We start from the raw sequence: 17,931 nt of genomic DNA, 5'->3' as shown, positions 1-17,931 counted from the left end.
CCTCTCTTCTTCAGACGTCTGACAAAACTCAACCATCCTTAAAACCTTTATCACTTTATGAATGATAGATATCATAAGTAGAAACAAAAACTTATGAGAAATTTTGAAATAAATATAATAAAATGCATAAACTGTATAAAATTCAGTGAAATAAAACAGACATTTACCGAAGCTCAACCCCTCTCCCTTGTCTGACTTGTCGTAACCCCTCCCTCACATCCAGTGTGGATTGTTTATGGACAATGTATATCTACAGTAAATATGTAGTATGGTGCTTTCTGAACAACAACTATAAGCTTTAGATTACTAAAATCTTAGTTAGATTGGCTTGTATTAAAATATTAATCAACATTTAAATTAAATTTGTCAAATGTTTAAAAAACTTAAATTAAAAAAATATTCACAGATAATTTTGATATAGATATTTAGGAATGATTTTTACATGGAAAAATGAATAAACTAACATAAATTGAAATTCTAAAGGATTTTCTACATTTTTTATTCTTAATATATGTATTTTAATAATAATTAAAATAAATATCTAAGTGGTTGCTATATAAATTGTAAACTATTATTGAATTAATTTCTTATATGTATATTTTCAGATAGAAAATATTTCTTAGAGACTTGCATTACCAGTATACTTAAACATGATAAGTGCCTATTGTTTGAGATTATCAAGATTTTACAAAATTCAAAAATTTATATCATGGTATTCTTCATCTTCAGCTGCTCCTAGTGGTGTACCTCATACAAGAATAAAAAAGGAAGATGTAAAAGTGCCAAAATCTCTTCCATCATCAGCAGATGTAGTCATAATTGGTAGAAATCTTTATGAAATCATTTTACTTTAAATTTTCATTAAAAACTAAAAATGTTTTTAATTTACTAAAGAAGTCTTGTTAACATTACATAAATATTTTTGAAACTTTTTAACTTCATCCATAAATGTATCATTTGACTTTCGTTTGAAAGAAAGTGAACAATTTTACAAAGCCTCTTTCAGAAAGAGATATTCTACAAATTGGATGGTTTCATTTAAACATAGACATATTGTGACATTTTCACAATAAATAATTGTCTGCTTGATCTATGTTCAAATGAAACCATCAAATTTTTAATCATATTTTTAATAATTTTTTAATTTAAAATATATTCTCTCCACCTCAAATTAGTAGTGTCTTGCCCCTGTACATCATATTTTTCTATTAGTAATAGAGTTGTGCCAGTCATCTATCTAACTCCTTTCAGGGGAAAATTTTTGAATTGAAATAATGTGACTTGTAGTTTGAACCAGAAGTTTGTATACAGTTAATTGGGGCCTCCTGCCCCTAATCTTTCCATATCAGGGGACCTATTCTGAACTCTTCCGATAACGCAACAAGAGTGATACACGGGACATTTGATAAGTCCCATTACTGAAAGGCAGTTAACGAACCTTAGACAAATCACTATTCTGTGCTCCATGTTAAGTGGGTTTCGCTGCGGGTAGTCGATCAAGATGCATCTGGGTTTCATGCTATTGATAGTTATTATGCTTTATCCAATCACAGTTTAGTTAACATTGTATTTTTGTCACGTGATTGCAACCCGCCATTTTCTAAGCGAAGCACGCGGTTTTAGCATTGTCGAGTATCAACGCTAATGAAATAGTTTTGTTTTAAAATGACGAAGAAAGGAAAACGAAGCCAGCAAAGTACAAGTCGCCAGTTTGAGATGCTCGTTAATTTTATGGAAGACAACCCTAAATTAATGTCAGGGAAGTTAGATGCTTCCTTTCCCATAAAAGATAGCCAGAAATTGTGGCAAGAAATAGCCGACCGTCTGAATTCCGATAAAGTCAGCTCACAAAAAGATCCAGAAAGGTGGTGAAAAGTAACTGATAGTCATATATTTATATTCAAAGCTATCATTTTAATTTATACATATGTGAATGAAACCTATTTCAGAAATAATGTTCATGCTATAGCTACTTACTTTAAATTTTAACAAGAAAGCAATTACATTATTCATACAATATTTATAAACAGTTAAGGTAATTATTTTTAAGCAATACAACAACATAGTTTATTATCTCTCTCCAATTGCTCATGAAGTAAAATCATTCTTATAACAAAAGATGCCATGTTGTTTTCATTTTCATTATGTTCCTATAACGGCAGCTCGAGAGTGACCGATAACAAAAGCTTAGTTATCGCATGTGGCTATCGGAACCAAAAACAAAATGTATGGCTCAGAATAGCATTTTCACAATTGATTAAATGCGAATCACATGGTTTTGATAGAAACTGGTTTTTATCATATTCGTTAGCTTAACGATACAACTCAGAATAAGTCCCCTGGTCTCAGCTTTCATCTATCTAATGCCATTCTCAACATTAAGGAAAGACAGACAGGCAACAGTGGGAATTTATATGGCTACAATTTTTTGAAACTGTAGCCAAATGATGCATTTGAAGATGTAGACAAAAAGCTTTAGAAACATTTATGTAATTTTGAACTATGACTTTTAATAAAAGTATTTTTTATTTGTTAAGACTTAATATGAGTAAAAGCTTCTTCCAATAGTGAGACTAGTGATCTTTATCACATCTTTCTTAATTATCTGCAATAAATAGAGACCAAGATTAATAAATCAATTCACTTTATTTGCCTATTTAACAATGCATTTCAGATTGGTATCTTCCAATCCCTCTACAGGTTACAAATTTTAAGAAAATATACATTTAAAAAAAAAAACAATTTAAATTGACAAGTATACAAAATGAACATCATGTCTTCAATGTTTCACTACTCAACTTTACATTTGCAACACCTTTTATAGTTCTTAATGACATCATACCACAAGTCATCAATTTTCACCCATTCCATCAAAATTGTATCAACGGAAATAATGGGTTGGACATTCACTACATATGATATATTAAGTCTGGAATCTAGTCTTCTAGGTCTCTAGACCTCACTCCCCTGGATTTTGGGGCCTCTGGGGACATTTCCAGCATTTTCTATAGGCAAAACTATAATATCATATAAAAAACTTCACTTTCATTAAAATTTAAATGTTTTCCATTGCACAGTAACTTTTTGGACACATTGTTAGTAATAATTTCATAAATATTTAATGTTTTCTTGTATTAATAAAATTAACACTATCACAAAGTTAGATAATCTGCCAAAAAATAATATATGAAAGTTTCTTTACAATAGATACAAAATTGAATAAGGATCTCAGAGATTTTACATTAAGTAAAAAATATTATTGCTTATATTTAAAATACAGTAATTATGTAATTATAAATTTTATAAAATTATTTGGAATTATTTTAGGTGGAGGAATTATTGGATGTAGTACACTTTATCATCTTATTAAACTGAACTGTAAAAATGTTGTATTATTGGAAAAAGATCAGTTAACTGCTGGAACTACATGGCATACAGCAGGTAAACTTATTGATTGCACTTACATTTTATTTATGTTTACATTTAATAAATAATTAAACATACATAATTAATTATATATTATGATTATATTTTTTTTTATTTTTTGAACTTGTTTTTATTTGAATTTATCTCTGAAGCTTCAAAAACTATTTTTAAAGTTTTTTTTTTTTTTAAATGTTATACAGTAGAGCATCGATTATCTGACCCCTGATTAACCGACTTGTCGGTTAACCGACTGCGTTCTAGTCGGCAAATTCAAATGTCCGCTAGTGATGTGGCGCTACAATATTTGGTTATGTCTTGGCTACTTTAATATTATTTTTGTTAAATTTTTGCATGTTTTAGCTGGCAGCACTGGCTCGACCATGAAAGGGAGGCTAGTATTTAAACCAGGCCTAATACACTATACTAATAATGTATTTTTTCATACTTTTCGGTTATCCGACTTTTCAGTTATCCGACCAACCCGAGTCCCCAATTAAGTCGGATAATCAATGCTCTACTGTATTTGTGTGTGTAATTTGTCAAAATATGGATACTTGTAGTGTCTATTCAAGTAACAGAATATGTGTAAAGCATGAAATTTTCAATTTTATATAATGTATAAATAATAAGGCAAATTAGAAAATCATCAAAAATATGACCATCATAAATAAAAGTATTTTTATTAAATTATCTATTAATTAATCGCATTACATTTAAAAGTTATACAGTGGGGCATAAATACAAATTTTACCACAAGTCAGCAGCAACACTAGTGGTGTTAGCATATTCTAGCTGCACACTTCTTTGAATTCAGTGATCATGGAGTGCTGATCTGTACAGGAGCATGTTGTTACAGTAGAAGCATTCATAAAAACCAATTCTGTTTCAGCTACATAGTGAGAATTTTGGCATTATTTTAACACACAGCATGCCCCTCAAGAAACACTATGGTATTATGGGTTAGGAAGTGGCAGGAAGAAAGTTCAGTGCATGATTCATGACATTCTACAGAACATCTTTCACCAATGATGGGTTCCCTTCACACCAGAATGAAACAGTGAATTTTTGGAAAATCATGTTGGCCACCTTGTACAATGGCAGATCAAAGGGAAAGACTGCAGAGCTTAAGTCCTTTTTCTTAAGACAAAAGAAATTTTAATTTATTTGTTTGGACTTCAAAACATTGGTTTTTTAATATAAACATTTACAATGGCAAATATAGTTTATCAGACCATCTGCAATACAATCATAATGCATATGTTAATGTAATGTATTTATTAGTTATACAAATACCTTTAACTTTTGAGTTAGCTCCATGCGACTGATCTCGTGGACATTATTTTCAAGACATAACTGAAGCACTGTCTTAAACTCTGTTCCATTGGGCACCTTTCTGTGGCACTAAAATCTTTTTATGATGAAACACAGATGTAAAGATTCTCTAAAAACTGTCAGGTGTTTATGCCCTATTCTGTATTTTGTCTAGGTACGATTGTTAGTCAAAACAGTGGATGTGATGTTATCTAGTTAGATGAAATCCTTTATCTTGCAAGCATTTTTTAATTATTGTTGCACGTTTTAATATGCTTACCTAAATGATGTGCTACACAAAGGATGAGTATTCAAAACTTAATGCTATAAAAATGTGTGCTTTTGCAAATGCAAACTTTTACTAAATAACTGAAGATTTTTAAAACAAAGGATAAGTACTCTATATGTAATTAAAATGGCATAAAATCCAATTCATTCTGTATTAATAAATTACAATTTAGTATGGAATTTCACTGCATTATATATGTTTGAAAAAAGTGGGTTGTTTTATGATACTCTGTGTAATTTATTTTAATTTAATACTGTTTATAATACTAATTTTTATTTAAATGAATTTATATTTTAAATAAAATGTAAAATTGCTATTTCATAATAATTTAATATTGCATTTTATTTATTTAAGGATTAATATGGAGACTTCGACCAAGTGATACAGATATAGAAATTCTTAATCATACTCGTCATTTATTGCATAATGTTTTAGAAGGTGAAAGTGGTGTACATCCAGGTTGGATTAATAATGGTGGTTTGTTTATTGCAAATTCAAAAGAAAGATTACAAGAATATAAACGTTTAATGACAGTATGTAATTGTGTTTTATATTCTAAACTTAAAATTTATAAACAACAGTGATACTACACCGAAGTAAATTAAACAAACATACCACTGAGCCTGTTACTGGTGTGCATCTTCTAATAAACGGACCATTATGAATGTTTTATGTTTTCGAACTCTTAGGTTCTTCTTCAGGTAACTACTAACTCCTGAACAAATTCAATTCAAATTAAATTCAATTGGAACACCAGTCAGAACTCTATCGCGTGGATTTCAATAGAGTTGTCTATGCCAGGCACTCGTAGACAAGAACTTACGATAATCCACAGCCTGTTAAAGCAGTGCATGCCCAAATGACATTATCAATATCCACGCGATAGAGTTCTGACTGGTGTTCCAATTGAATTTAATTTTAATTGCATTCATTCAGGAGTTATCAGTTACCCAAAGAAGAACCTGAGAGTTCGAAAACGTTTGTAACGGTCTGTTTATTAGAAGACGCACACCAGTAACAGGCTCAGTGGTATGTTTGTTTAAAATTTATAAACTTTTCAAATATTATTAAACTTTAAAATAATTTTTGATTATTAATAGTTTTCCTTTTTTTAAGTTTCAATTTTTTATATCAAATAACTCAAATTTTTAAATTAATAATAATATATAAAGACCAGATTTAGACCAAATGATTTCATAAAAAGTTGACAATATAAATGAAGTTACTTAACTTGTAATAAGTTTAATTAATAATTAATTAAATTACTGATATTTTACTCAAAATTATAACATAAAAATTTATTGAAAAATTATTAAATTAAATGCCGTTATGTAAAAAAAAAAAGAATGACTGAAGTAATAATTCTTGAATTTTTATACTTCAGTTTACAAGATTAATCATATTAGATAATCTTTTTAATGTAATCAGTCAATTTAAATCTAAATTTTATAGTTCTAAACTTACAGATAATAGTTTTTACATGTAAAAACTAAACTATAATTACATACCATATTTCATTGATTCTAAGATGCTCTTCATTCTATTGCCATATTACTCTTATAATCAATTTAAAGAGGTTTTAATTTTGACATGTACACTTATTGCTTTTTGTGCTTTTTTTGAAAATAATTTATTTAATAATCTTCAAAAACTTTTGTGGCACACCAGTTGAAAATTGCTGCTATAATCGATGGCATCTTACATTTGCAGTCCAAAGTGGCAATCAAAAATATGCCACTTTTGCAAGTAAACAATATGGAGCATTAATAATAGACATTTTTAGTTTAACTGCTCAAAAAGTAACATTAGTTCAACGAGCTATGCTGATAACATAAATTGCTAAAAAGTATTTTATACAATAAAATACTCTAGGTGACATTTTAATAGTGTTAAAACAAAAGTTATTTTAACTATTAAAAAACAATGAAAACAGATGCCAAACATTTCATAATTAATTACATTTGTTTTGTTTTTCTAACTTGTTACTTAAATTTAAGAAAAATCTTGAAATCTGATTTAAAACTCATAGTGCATCTTAGAATTGTGTCGTCCTTGTATATTGTCGGGTTATCTTATTTAATTGTTTATTCTCTTGTCTATGTTCTGATTGTTGTCATTTTGTTTTATTTTATTTATTTCTGTACGTGCAATGTACTTAAAAATGTAAAATATTTTTTTAAAATCATATATATGTATATATTTGCTATTTTTGGGCATTATTGTTATGGCAGCACTGTGTTGGCGGTGGGCACTATATATAAAGTGTGAGGGACTGGCAACGCCCCATTCTGGTTCCAGGTGTCCAAGGGAAGAAGGTGTCCTGAGTACTGTGTGTATTGGAGTGAACCGGTTTTCCTTATCTTTGTGTGTAAAAAAAAATCCTAATTTTAGAATCCGTTCCCATCTGAGAGCAGAATTGTGAAGTAAGTTATAATATTCTGATAAGTGAATCAGTTGAACGTTTACAACATCACAAAGTGAATAGTTTAATTTTTTTTCGCCGATGGAATTTGTTCAATGCTTGGTATTCTCATCAAAGGTCTTTATGTGAGCCGCCACGTGCTACGTATGTGCCAACTCTGTGTAGACATTGACACTGTATATATAATTTTTGTACATAAAGTTTGTTTTAATTGTGATTCTTTTTGCTCGCCTCCTCATTTTTGTGGTAATCAAACACCCACACCTGCGATCTTCAACCCCAAGGATCTTCGCAATCCCACAGAATCCATGGCATTCTAGAATTTCGGAAATATACCAATAATTCTATTTTTTTTTTCCTATTTCATAACTAGGGATTGCAATTCAGCAGTGTTTTGAATCCAGCTGGATTTTTGCTGGATTGAAATCATTCCAGCTGGATCCAGCGCAGATCCAGCATGGATGTATTTTTGGTGCAATAAAGTGTTATCTGTCTATCTATCTATCCTGCAATTTATGTTTTTTAATGAAATGAAACATTTTTAAAAAATACTTAAGAGGCTTTTATTATTTACACTGGTCACTATAAATCAGTAAAACTTCTTACACTTTTAGGTAGTAAACTTAACTTTGGTTCGGTTTAACATTTGAGATAGAGATAATTAACTTTAAATGTTTAGTTAGATTATAATTATAATGTAATCTTTAAGTTAAATAATAGCAAAGGTAATTCTACATATTAATTTATATTAATATATTATAATAATGTAAGGACAGATAATCAGTGGCTAAGTGGCTATCAGTCTTACCAGTTTTCATATATAGGCTCTACATATTAGTCTGTAGTTATTTATAAGTATATAAAACTATGTACTGAAAGTAGAATAAATTAAATAAACTACACCTTTATCAATCCAGCAAAATTTAATAAAATAATAACATTTTCAATCGTTTTTAACAATCTTCCTCGGTTACAAAAAAATAAAACATTAAATATAGAACATAAAATGTGTTCGGAATAAATATAAAAATTAATGGAAAACGCCCAAACGGACAAAATATAGATAAATAAACAAAATAAATAGCGGAAAAAATATATACAGGGTGTTTTTTTTTTAAATTGACGGTACTCAGAAACATCTGTAGAGCAATCTAACAGCCGGACTGTTGCCAAATTTGGGAGAGTGACTAAGGATGACATGGAAAAGAGATTCCGCGATGAAAAAAGTAGTACCTAAATTCGCCGGTAGAGGAGGATTTGGCGCTGTTGTAGCGAAAAAGCTACCAGCACTTCACTGAAGAAAGGGTCATCAGTCGCTTTTTTCCACTTACATGGTCGCCTCGCTCCTCGGATCTAACCTCATGTTACTTTTTTCTGTGGGGTTACTTAAAGTCCAAGGTCTATCTTGGTAGTGTCCCAAACTTGATGACTTTGAAGGACAACATTTCTCGAACTGTGATGAACATTCCTGCGGACATGTTACGTTCGGCCATAGAGAACACGGTGTTCAGGATGCAATGAGTTGTCCAGCAGGACAGTAGTGACATTGAAGGTGAGAGAAGGTTATTTGCTGATTAATTAAACTTTCGTTATTACACTGAAACCTCTGTCTGATTATTCATTCGTGTGTTTGTTAATTGCAGCTGGATTTTATGCAGATTCTTAGCTGTTTTGATACAACAGTGCCAAATCCACCCCTACCGGCAAATTTGAGTACTACTTTCTTCTTCGCGGAATCTCTTTTCCATGTCGTCCTTAGTCACTTTCCCAAATTTGGCAACAGTCTGGCTGTTAGATTGCTCTACAGATGTCTCTGAGTACCGTCAGTTTAAAAAAAAACACCCTGTATATAAGATCCAACGAAACCAGCATTGTCCGTTAATAACATTAATTAATATAAAAGGAACTCCACATGGTAGACAATGAGTCCGCATCTCTATGGTTTATACTAGCGTTTCTCAAACTTTTTGGTCCGCGACACCCCTTTTGCACTTAAAAATTTCAAAAGACCCCCGAAGAATGAGTATGTGTAGGAAAACATCCTGGAGAGAGGGAGTTAAGTCAAGGTCCTAGAATATATTCTAGGACCTTGGGGTTAAGTACCCTCTCATTGTCGCTCCAGTGCTGCCAGCTAAAAACGCGTACCAACTAAAATAATATTGGAGTAGCCCAAGACATAGCCAAATATTGACGCACCACAGCACTAGCGGAAATTTAAATTTGCTGACTGAAAAGCTTTCAGTTGATGGGTTACAGCTCTACTGTATTTCTAACTCGACTTACCTACAGACGCAACGCTGCTAGCGAACACCGTTCCAAATGACAATGTTGTTCTATCATAGTTTAAGCTGAGAGTGGAACTTGGGGATTCGCCAATAGCGCACAAATTTATGAATATATATTTTTTTATTTTTATTATCTCTAAACATGAATCCATAGTAAATTTGTAAAATATTTGAAAAAAAATTGATCTAGCACCAATTTTTCAGCGACCCTCAAATATTTTTCGCGACTGACTTGGGGGTCGCGACTCCCATTTTGAGAATCACTGGTTTATACAACCATTTGTTATGTGCGCCTTGCAGATTTCCAATCTCTCAAGATGTTTGACCGTTTGCCTATTCGTTGTCATTTTTATAATTGCCACTTGATCCCATTGGACGTTAACATCCTTCTGTCTTGCGTATGATGCCAGCGCAGTGTTGTCAAGGTTCTTACTGATTGTATATTTGTGCTCTTGAGCCTTTGTTTTAAACTGCGCATCGTTGCACCCACATAAACAAGCTTGGAATTGAAACGTTGGTTGTGTAAAGGCACCGAATACATACCTGTTGTTGAATTCCAATCCTCTTTCTTTTTATCGTTTCTTAAAAGTTTGAAAACAGTGGGATTACGTCGGTATACAATACGAAAATTATCAGACCTGGTAGTACATCTATGTATCTTGTTTAAAAAAAAATGGGATGCAATTAAGCACTATTCTTTTTATATTTATTCCAAACACATTTTATGTTCTATAGTTAATGTTGTATTTTTTTGTAACTGAGGAAGATCGTTAAAAGCGATTGAATACGTTATTATTTTATTAAATTTTGCTGGATTAATTATGGTATAGTTTATTTATAAGTAATTTAATTATTAGTGTTAGTAAAGTAGTGAGTAAGTAATTAGTAGCAGTCTAGTAGTTAGCAAAGCGGCAACGCGATGACGTAGACTTTTGCGCAATTATTTAGAAAGTTAATTGAGTATTTGCGGATCCACAGCACTGGATCCAGCACCAAGTGCTGGATCCAGCAGGCCAAAGAATGCGCTGGATCCAGCTGGATTGCTGGATGAGGGATCCAGCAATTGCAATCCCTATTCATAACATACTACATATGTTTTATATGTTTACATTTATTATGTATAGTGTTCTGTGAAAAATTTCCTTAACTGATAGTTTGAAGAAAGCTATTAATAGTTATAATTTTTTAAATATAGCTTTCTTATTAACAGACTTTTTGACATTTTTTTAGAATCTTGATTCATTATATAACATTGTATAAAATTATTGATATAATTATCTGACCTTTTAATTTATAAGATAGAATTTATGAAGGTGGAGTAATAACGAAATGGAAGATAAATATTTATTTAAACATAAAAGATTTCTTACACTTAACAGATTTACATGTTTATGTACTGGCACTAAGTATATGTAATAAACAAACATTCCATTTCCTTTGAAAGAATAATACACCATATCTGAAAGAAAGAAAGAATGATTCAGACAAAATAAGTTTATTTAACCTTGGATGAAATGTGAATTCACATCCTTCAATAACATATAATAAACACTTTTTTGTTAATTTTTATACAAAAAAATGAAATTACAATAAAATTAATACAAATAAACATCAAACTAAACCCAATATCCTAAGCCAATACACCAACATCTGCTGTAAATAAAATTAATACAAATTTTGCAAGTTTCTTCATTTTCAATGCTTTGTTATTGTCCACTGTTCCTAATTCACGTGATCCAAGTTTTTGGATGCTTTTTCCTAGTTCCTTCTTTTGGATGTACCAATAATATCCAAAGAAATACTAGAAGTTTTTATCTTCAGTGTTTTTGTTTACTAAAAGATCTACAATATTTTATCTCAAGTATGAATGAAATGAAATTAATTAAGTAAAAACATTTTTAAATAAAGCATTTATTAATAAATTTTTGTTTTCCTCTCTAGTGATATTATTTTTTTAAACAAATATTTTAGTTTTTTTAATTTTATTGTATTTAGTTATTTAGTTTAGTTGAGAATAAGAAAATGCATAAATATTTAATTTTAATTTAATTCTATACAACGTTATATTATAGTGTTAAGCAACATTGTTGCAAGCATTAGATTGTATAATTTGATGGAATTGAAATAACTTAATTGTATAAAGAATATTTAAATGAATAACTTAACTAAAACATAAATAAGAGAATTAATTTAGTATATTTTTACATATATTAGGTTGGAAAAGCATTTGGAATTGATTCATTTATACTTTCTCCACAAGAAACAAAAGAACTTTATCCTCTTATGAATGTTAGTGATTTATATGGGACACTTTATAGTCCAGGAGATGGTACTGTGGATCCTGCAGGATTCTGTACCTCTCTAACTAGAATTGCAACTAAAGCAGGAGCAAAGGTATTCTTATTTTTTTATCTTTATTAAATAGTTCAAATAATTATAAACAGGTTTTATATGTTGAGTAGGTTAATTAGCTCAGTTGGGGGAAAAAGTAATTTTGTTAAGAAAGACATTTTTAGAAATATTACTAACAACTCTCAAATTCTTTACAACATTAATTTTAAGATAAAGTTTTTATAAAATTTTGCATTAAATTAAATTACATTATACTTTCTAAATATCTTATAAACCATTTCAGTTTCAGTTTTCTGAATTTTTTCATATATACAGTCAAACCCTGTTATTATGTTATCAGTTTATGCAAAGTCCATGTTAATGTGAAGATTTGTGTCCTGTCGATGTGGGAAGATAGGCATTTCAATGTTAATGAGTTCAATTAATACAAAGTGCCAATTTTTCAGTCCTTTGACTCCATGTTAATGGGGTTTGACTGTATTTATATTACAATGTACTATAATATATAATATATACATAATCATATTTCTTCTCTAAATCATGCTTAAAAAGTAAATAAATGAAAGTTTTTTGTACCTGAATTTTATAATTTTGTAGAATTTTTTTCCTATATTACAATTTATATTTTTTTTTATCAAAAATATTTAAATTTAAAAGTTTATATGGAAAAATTATCTTAAAAAATGTTTTATTAAAAAATATTAAAACATTTTAATTTTTATAAATTTATTGAGTCATCATAATTAAGTTTAATAATCCTGCATAATATTTTGTCATATTTATTTATTAATAATGCATACTAATATTCTTTTTAATACATTTTATTCAATTTTATTTTATAATTCAAAATTATTTTTTGTTTTTTACAATAAATTAAACTGCAACAAGACTTTACTATATATATATATATATACTTGATATATTCTTGTAAAAGACAAAAAATAAAGGTATTTCTTTTTGTATCAAGTAAAGATTCTTAGTGAAATTAAACTGTCTTAATTGTGAACACAAGAACACAAATATTATTATAAATAATTCAGCTAACTTTTTACCCAGCATCCTCACAGAGAATAAATGAGTCCGAGATGCTTATGTATGAACATGTCATATATATACTCATTAAACATAGTATCATACACACACACATACACACACAGTGGAACCTCACTTAATGAGTATAATTCATTCCAGAGTCTAACTCGTAATGCGAAACAATTTTTCCCATAGAAATTAATGTAAAATGCGATAATGCATTCCATGTTGAAAAATACTCAAATATTTTATGTATAATGTTTATTCAAAGAAAATTATACAATAAACATTGTTAAGGAGTGTGAATCATCATCTTTTCTTCTAGCGTGGAATGAACCAACCTGAAATGCGAATTCAATTTGCAGAAAACCAAAAAATCAGATAATTTGTCTGATAAACACACCAACCGATATGTCAAATTCTTGGGCTATGCAAAGGCTATAATTAAGTATTAGAAATTAATTAATTTGACTAGAGGTAGGCAGTTATGCTTTTATCTTGCATTAAATTTAATAATTATAAATAATAAATTTTCAATTTAGATATTTCTGGAATTTAATTTGGAATTGGTCATTAAATTTAATATGAGATGGAAGTATAACTGCCCACCTCTAGTCAAATTAATTAATTTCTAATATTTAATTATAGCCTTTACGTAGCCCAAGAATTTGGATATTATTTGTCATGTTTATTATATAACGGGCTATGGTTGTTGATGTTTTTACATAATATGTGTTGGAAAAAGTTTGGAAAAATGTGTGATCACAAGCAACACTAAGTTGCTAGCTGAATGAGTGCTAGATGGAGCATGCGCACAGTCCTGGACTTCCCCTCTCCTGGCCACTCGTTATGTGAGGTGCTAGTTAAGCGAGGTTCCACTGTATATATATATATATATATATATATATACAGGGTGGGCCAACGAAAACGAAACAGCAGAGTGTTCGTGTTTGTCAAAGCAAATCGCTCAGACAGGTCAATTTTATTCTCGAGGAGACATCTTTTGCAATAACGTTTTTGCGATTCTGAATAGAACAGACAACAAAAACTTTTATAAACTCATTTATTTTGTATTAACTAAACAAACATTTATTTTGAAAAAAAAATGTTTGTTTAGTTAATATACAGAATCGCAAAAACTTTATTGCATAAGATGTCCCCTCGAGAATAAAATCGACCTGTCCAAGCGATTTGCTTGGACGAACACAAACACTCTGCTGTTTCGTTTCGTTGGCCCACCCTGTATATATTGATATAATGATGGGGGAAAAATGATTATTTACAAGTACACTGGTGCCTCGTATAATGTACGCCTCGAATAACAGACGCTGCGAACAACGGACTTTCTGTTTGGCCGTTACGTGACTTGAGCAACGGACTGGCTGCGAACAACGGACTTTCCGGCATAATTGGTGACTGCTCCATGCAGTGCCGGATTAAGCCTCTAGCGGGCCCTAGACAAAATTTAAATTGGGGCCCCATTTAAATAAGTTGCTTCTAAACAAATCTTATATAATGTGACATTAGCGTAGCTAACATGGGTGACACCCGGTGCGGATATCGTGGTGTCACCCCAAGTCACATCGTAGTGTCACCCTTTTTAACTCTTTTATAAAACACTATTGAATTGTAATATCTTCGCACTCGGGAAACTTGAACGCTATATCGAATATGCGATGTCGCGACGTATAAGTTTAGATTTAGAAAATAAATCATAACCATACATCAGTACTACCACAAGAGGCGGCCCTAGGAATATTTTTAGATGGTGCGAGAGATCTCGTGGCGTACATTACTTCTGGCGCACAGGTGGCTGTTGACCTTTTTTTTAGGTAGTAGCTAGTCGAGCGGAGCTAAGTAGGAATTGTTAAATACAGCCTTTTCTGTTCTATCGAATTTCTTACATAATTTTTAACTCATTTTGAAACAGAGAAATCTTCTGCACTGAAGCCGGGCCCCTCCGAATTACGGGCCCTAGACATTTGTCTACTTTGCCTATTCGATAATCCGGCCCTGGCTCCATGGGTGCATTTTTAATAGCGGCCGCTCTGCGTCTCCGCTACTACAGGAGTGTGCTGCTGTTTGTAGGCATTTAGGAACGACGGTGAAAGAAAGAAAGATGGCGGCGCCCGCACTATCGATAGTATCGTGATGGAGGAATCTATAATTCTAAAATATGAGCTTTAAAAGGCAAAAGAAGGGTCCCAATTGTAAAATTTAACCATAAAATGGATTATTTGTTGAAAGAGCATTCAAAATAGCCTCGAAAAAAAATTCGTAAAGACAGTTACATCACCGCGTGCGCTAACTCGCGCTTTCACAATTTCTAAATTCTCATTCATAAAACCACATAATGGGCCCGGAAACGAAACTATCTGAGCCATGGAGGACGCCATGTTGCTTTCCACCGTAAACTACTGCTACAAGCGGCCGTTTTTGCCGTTCGGCGGCGTGCACTCCCACCGGAATTTAGGAACGCGTTCCGCAGGAATTTTTAAACGGATGTCCCTCGCGCAGAGTTACGCGGAGGAATAAAAGAACGCACCCCATGTTCATTTTTTATGCTGCGGAATGAATTAGATGTTTTAACATGTATTTCTACGGGAAAACGCGTTTCGTATAACGGACGTTTCACTTAACGGACGTGCACCTGGAACGGATTAAGTACGTTATATGAGGCACCACTGTATAGCCTAATACCTAAGTATCTGTAAATTGTTATTAAAAACAAAATTTAACACCATATACATTTTAATTTGAAATATTGAATTTGGGTTTGTTTCATTATAAATAAATCAATTTTTAAACGAAGTTAATGCATTGAATATCAATATGTAATTCAATGGGCATATCAACAGATATAGATATCAAAAAGCTAAGAATTTGATTTCTTAAATACTGTATTTACTTTCTTTAGATAATTTATTTAGAAAATTATATTTTAGGTTATAGAAAAATGTCCTGTAATTGATATCAGTGTTGAAGAAGATAATTTTAATGTCAAAAGAATTAAATCTGTAGTTACAGAGTTCGGAAACATTAACACAAATTGTGTTGTAAATTGTACAGGTAAAAGTAAATTTTTATACTTCTAATTTCAAATTTAATTTTAGGATTCATAAACTCAAAATTTCTAAGAAATATATTTACAATATATTAAGAAAACTATCAATGAATAAACAGATATCTAAATAAAAAGAAAATTAGTTCTTGTTTCTCTAATATTGGCTTGAAAATAAACTTATTATAAAAGTCTTTTCCTTATTATTATTATTTTTTTTTTTTATTGCTGCTCTGAGGATCTCAGGTTCTGGATTGGATTTTCAGGAATTTTTGTGGGTAATATAACTCAGACATATTAGGCTCATTCGTCATTACTTAGTGGTTTCATTGTGGGAATGGCCAAACCCATGATGGACATGAAGAGATGCCTTCTTATTGCCTGCAAGCTAGAAATGAAAACATTTTTAAAGCTGCTTTCATTCCTTTATAATAGTGTTTCTCAAAAAATAGTAAATAAAATAATTTTTTTCCGTTTTTGGCTCTTTTGCATTGTGAGAACTAAGAGGACATTTATTTTCTCCATCTATCATGGATTTGGCCAGGTCCACAATGAGCCCACAAGTAGACAAGTGGATAAAACCACTGAACACTGGTAGTCAGTTTCAGGTTCATGTCTTGTTATCTTGTTTACATAAGAAAAGCCAGAAAACTTTATGTATTTAATACTTAAATAGAAGCCAATTTCCCATGGAAAGATCCACTGGAAGGCACCTCCCTTGACGGATTGGCCAAGTATTTCATTGTCTTATTCTATCATTCCCATAATGAGGATGGTCAAGTGGTGAGGGACAAAGTTAATCAGAATTGACATAATTAAAATTATGCATGTATAAAGTAAAATGATTTTAAAATAATATATAAACATAAAAATATATATGAAAATTATAGTTTAATTAACTATTAAATAATAAAATATAAATTATAATTTTAAAAGAAATTTGAAGTTATGTTCAATTCAAAATTATTCAAATTAACTAGATAATTTTTTTTATATTTTTAAATTTCAGGTGTTTGGGCTCCATATATTGGAAATATGGCTGGAGTAAAAGTTCCTTTAATTGCAATGAAACATGCTTATGTTGTTACTGATCACATTGAAGGAATTCAAAACATGCCAAATGCTAGAGATCACGATTTATCAGTTTATTTGCGTTTACAAGGAGATGCATTGTCAATAGGTGGTTATGAACCAAATCCTATTTTTATAGATCAGGTATAGTAAAAATTTATAAATTTTATTAAAATTTTTTCTATGCAAAATACTATTTGTTATATAGTATATTATTTTATTATAACTCGAACAGCATGTATTGTAAGATAAAAAATTTTTTAACCTGTAATATGAGGAAAAATAAATGTAATTTTTTAATTATGTATTTAATTAATTTTGCATTAAAAAATACAAATATTTTATTCTTTTGATAATATTTTCATATTAACATAACCATACAATTATAATTGTAAAACATTATTTGAAAAGACAGTAAATGATAAATAATTTTGTGAATTTTAAAAATTCTATAGTAAAAAGCTAAATTTTTCAATTTTCTCTTTAATAAACTGAAAATAATATCAAATATAAATAAAACAGCTTATATATTTTTTAAAAATGTTTTTAAGATTGAAAAAGATTTTGCATTTGGTTTATATGAATTGGATTGGGATGTATTTGGAACTCATATAGAAAGTGCAATTCACAGAATTCCGGCATTAGAAAATGTGGGAATTAAATCAACAGTATGTGGACCAGG

At 30.3% G+C, this 17,931-nt stretch overlaps 1 protein-coding gene across 1 annotated transcript in view; it reads left to right on the top strand.

Annotated features, from left to right (window-relative positions):
• The window catches only part of Sardh (Sarcosine dehydrogenase), a 51,085-nt gene that overhangs the window by 7,042 nt on the left and 26,112 nt on the right, over positions 1-17,931 (top strand). Inside the window, exons 2-8 of the mRNA XM_067284602.1 lie at positions 606-822; positions 3,328-3,441; positions 5,381-5,559; positions 11,948-12,127; positions 16,063-16,186; positions 17,188-17,393; positions 17,801-17,930. Of these exons, the coding sequence (XP_067140703.1) occupies positions 651-822; positions 3,328-3,441; positions 5,381-5,559; positions 11,948-12,127; positions 16,063-16,186; positions 17,188-17,393; positions 17,801-17,930 (1,105 nt within the window). The 5' untranslated portion in view covers positions 606-650. The remainder of the gene's footprint in view (positions 1-605; positions 823-3,327; positions 3,442-5,380; positions 5,560-11,947; positions 12,128-16,062; positions 16,187-17,187; positions 17,394-17,800; position 17,931) is intronic.

Source organism: Centruroides vittatus, unplaced genomic scaffold, assembly GCF_030686945.1.
Source record: "Centruroides vittatus isolate TY-2023 unplaced genomic scaffold, ASM3068694v2 contig_1215, whole genome shotgun sequence".
Taxonomy (NCBI): Eukaryota; Metazoa; Arthropoda; class Arachnida; order Scorpiones; family Buthidae; genus Centruroides; species Centruroides vittatus.
Note: the sequence above shows the minus strand (reverse complement) of the source record. Positions and strands in the feature narration are given on the sequence as shown.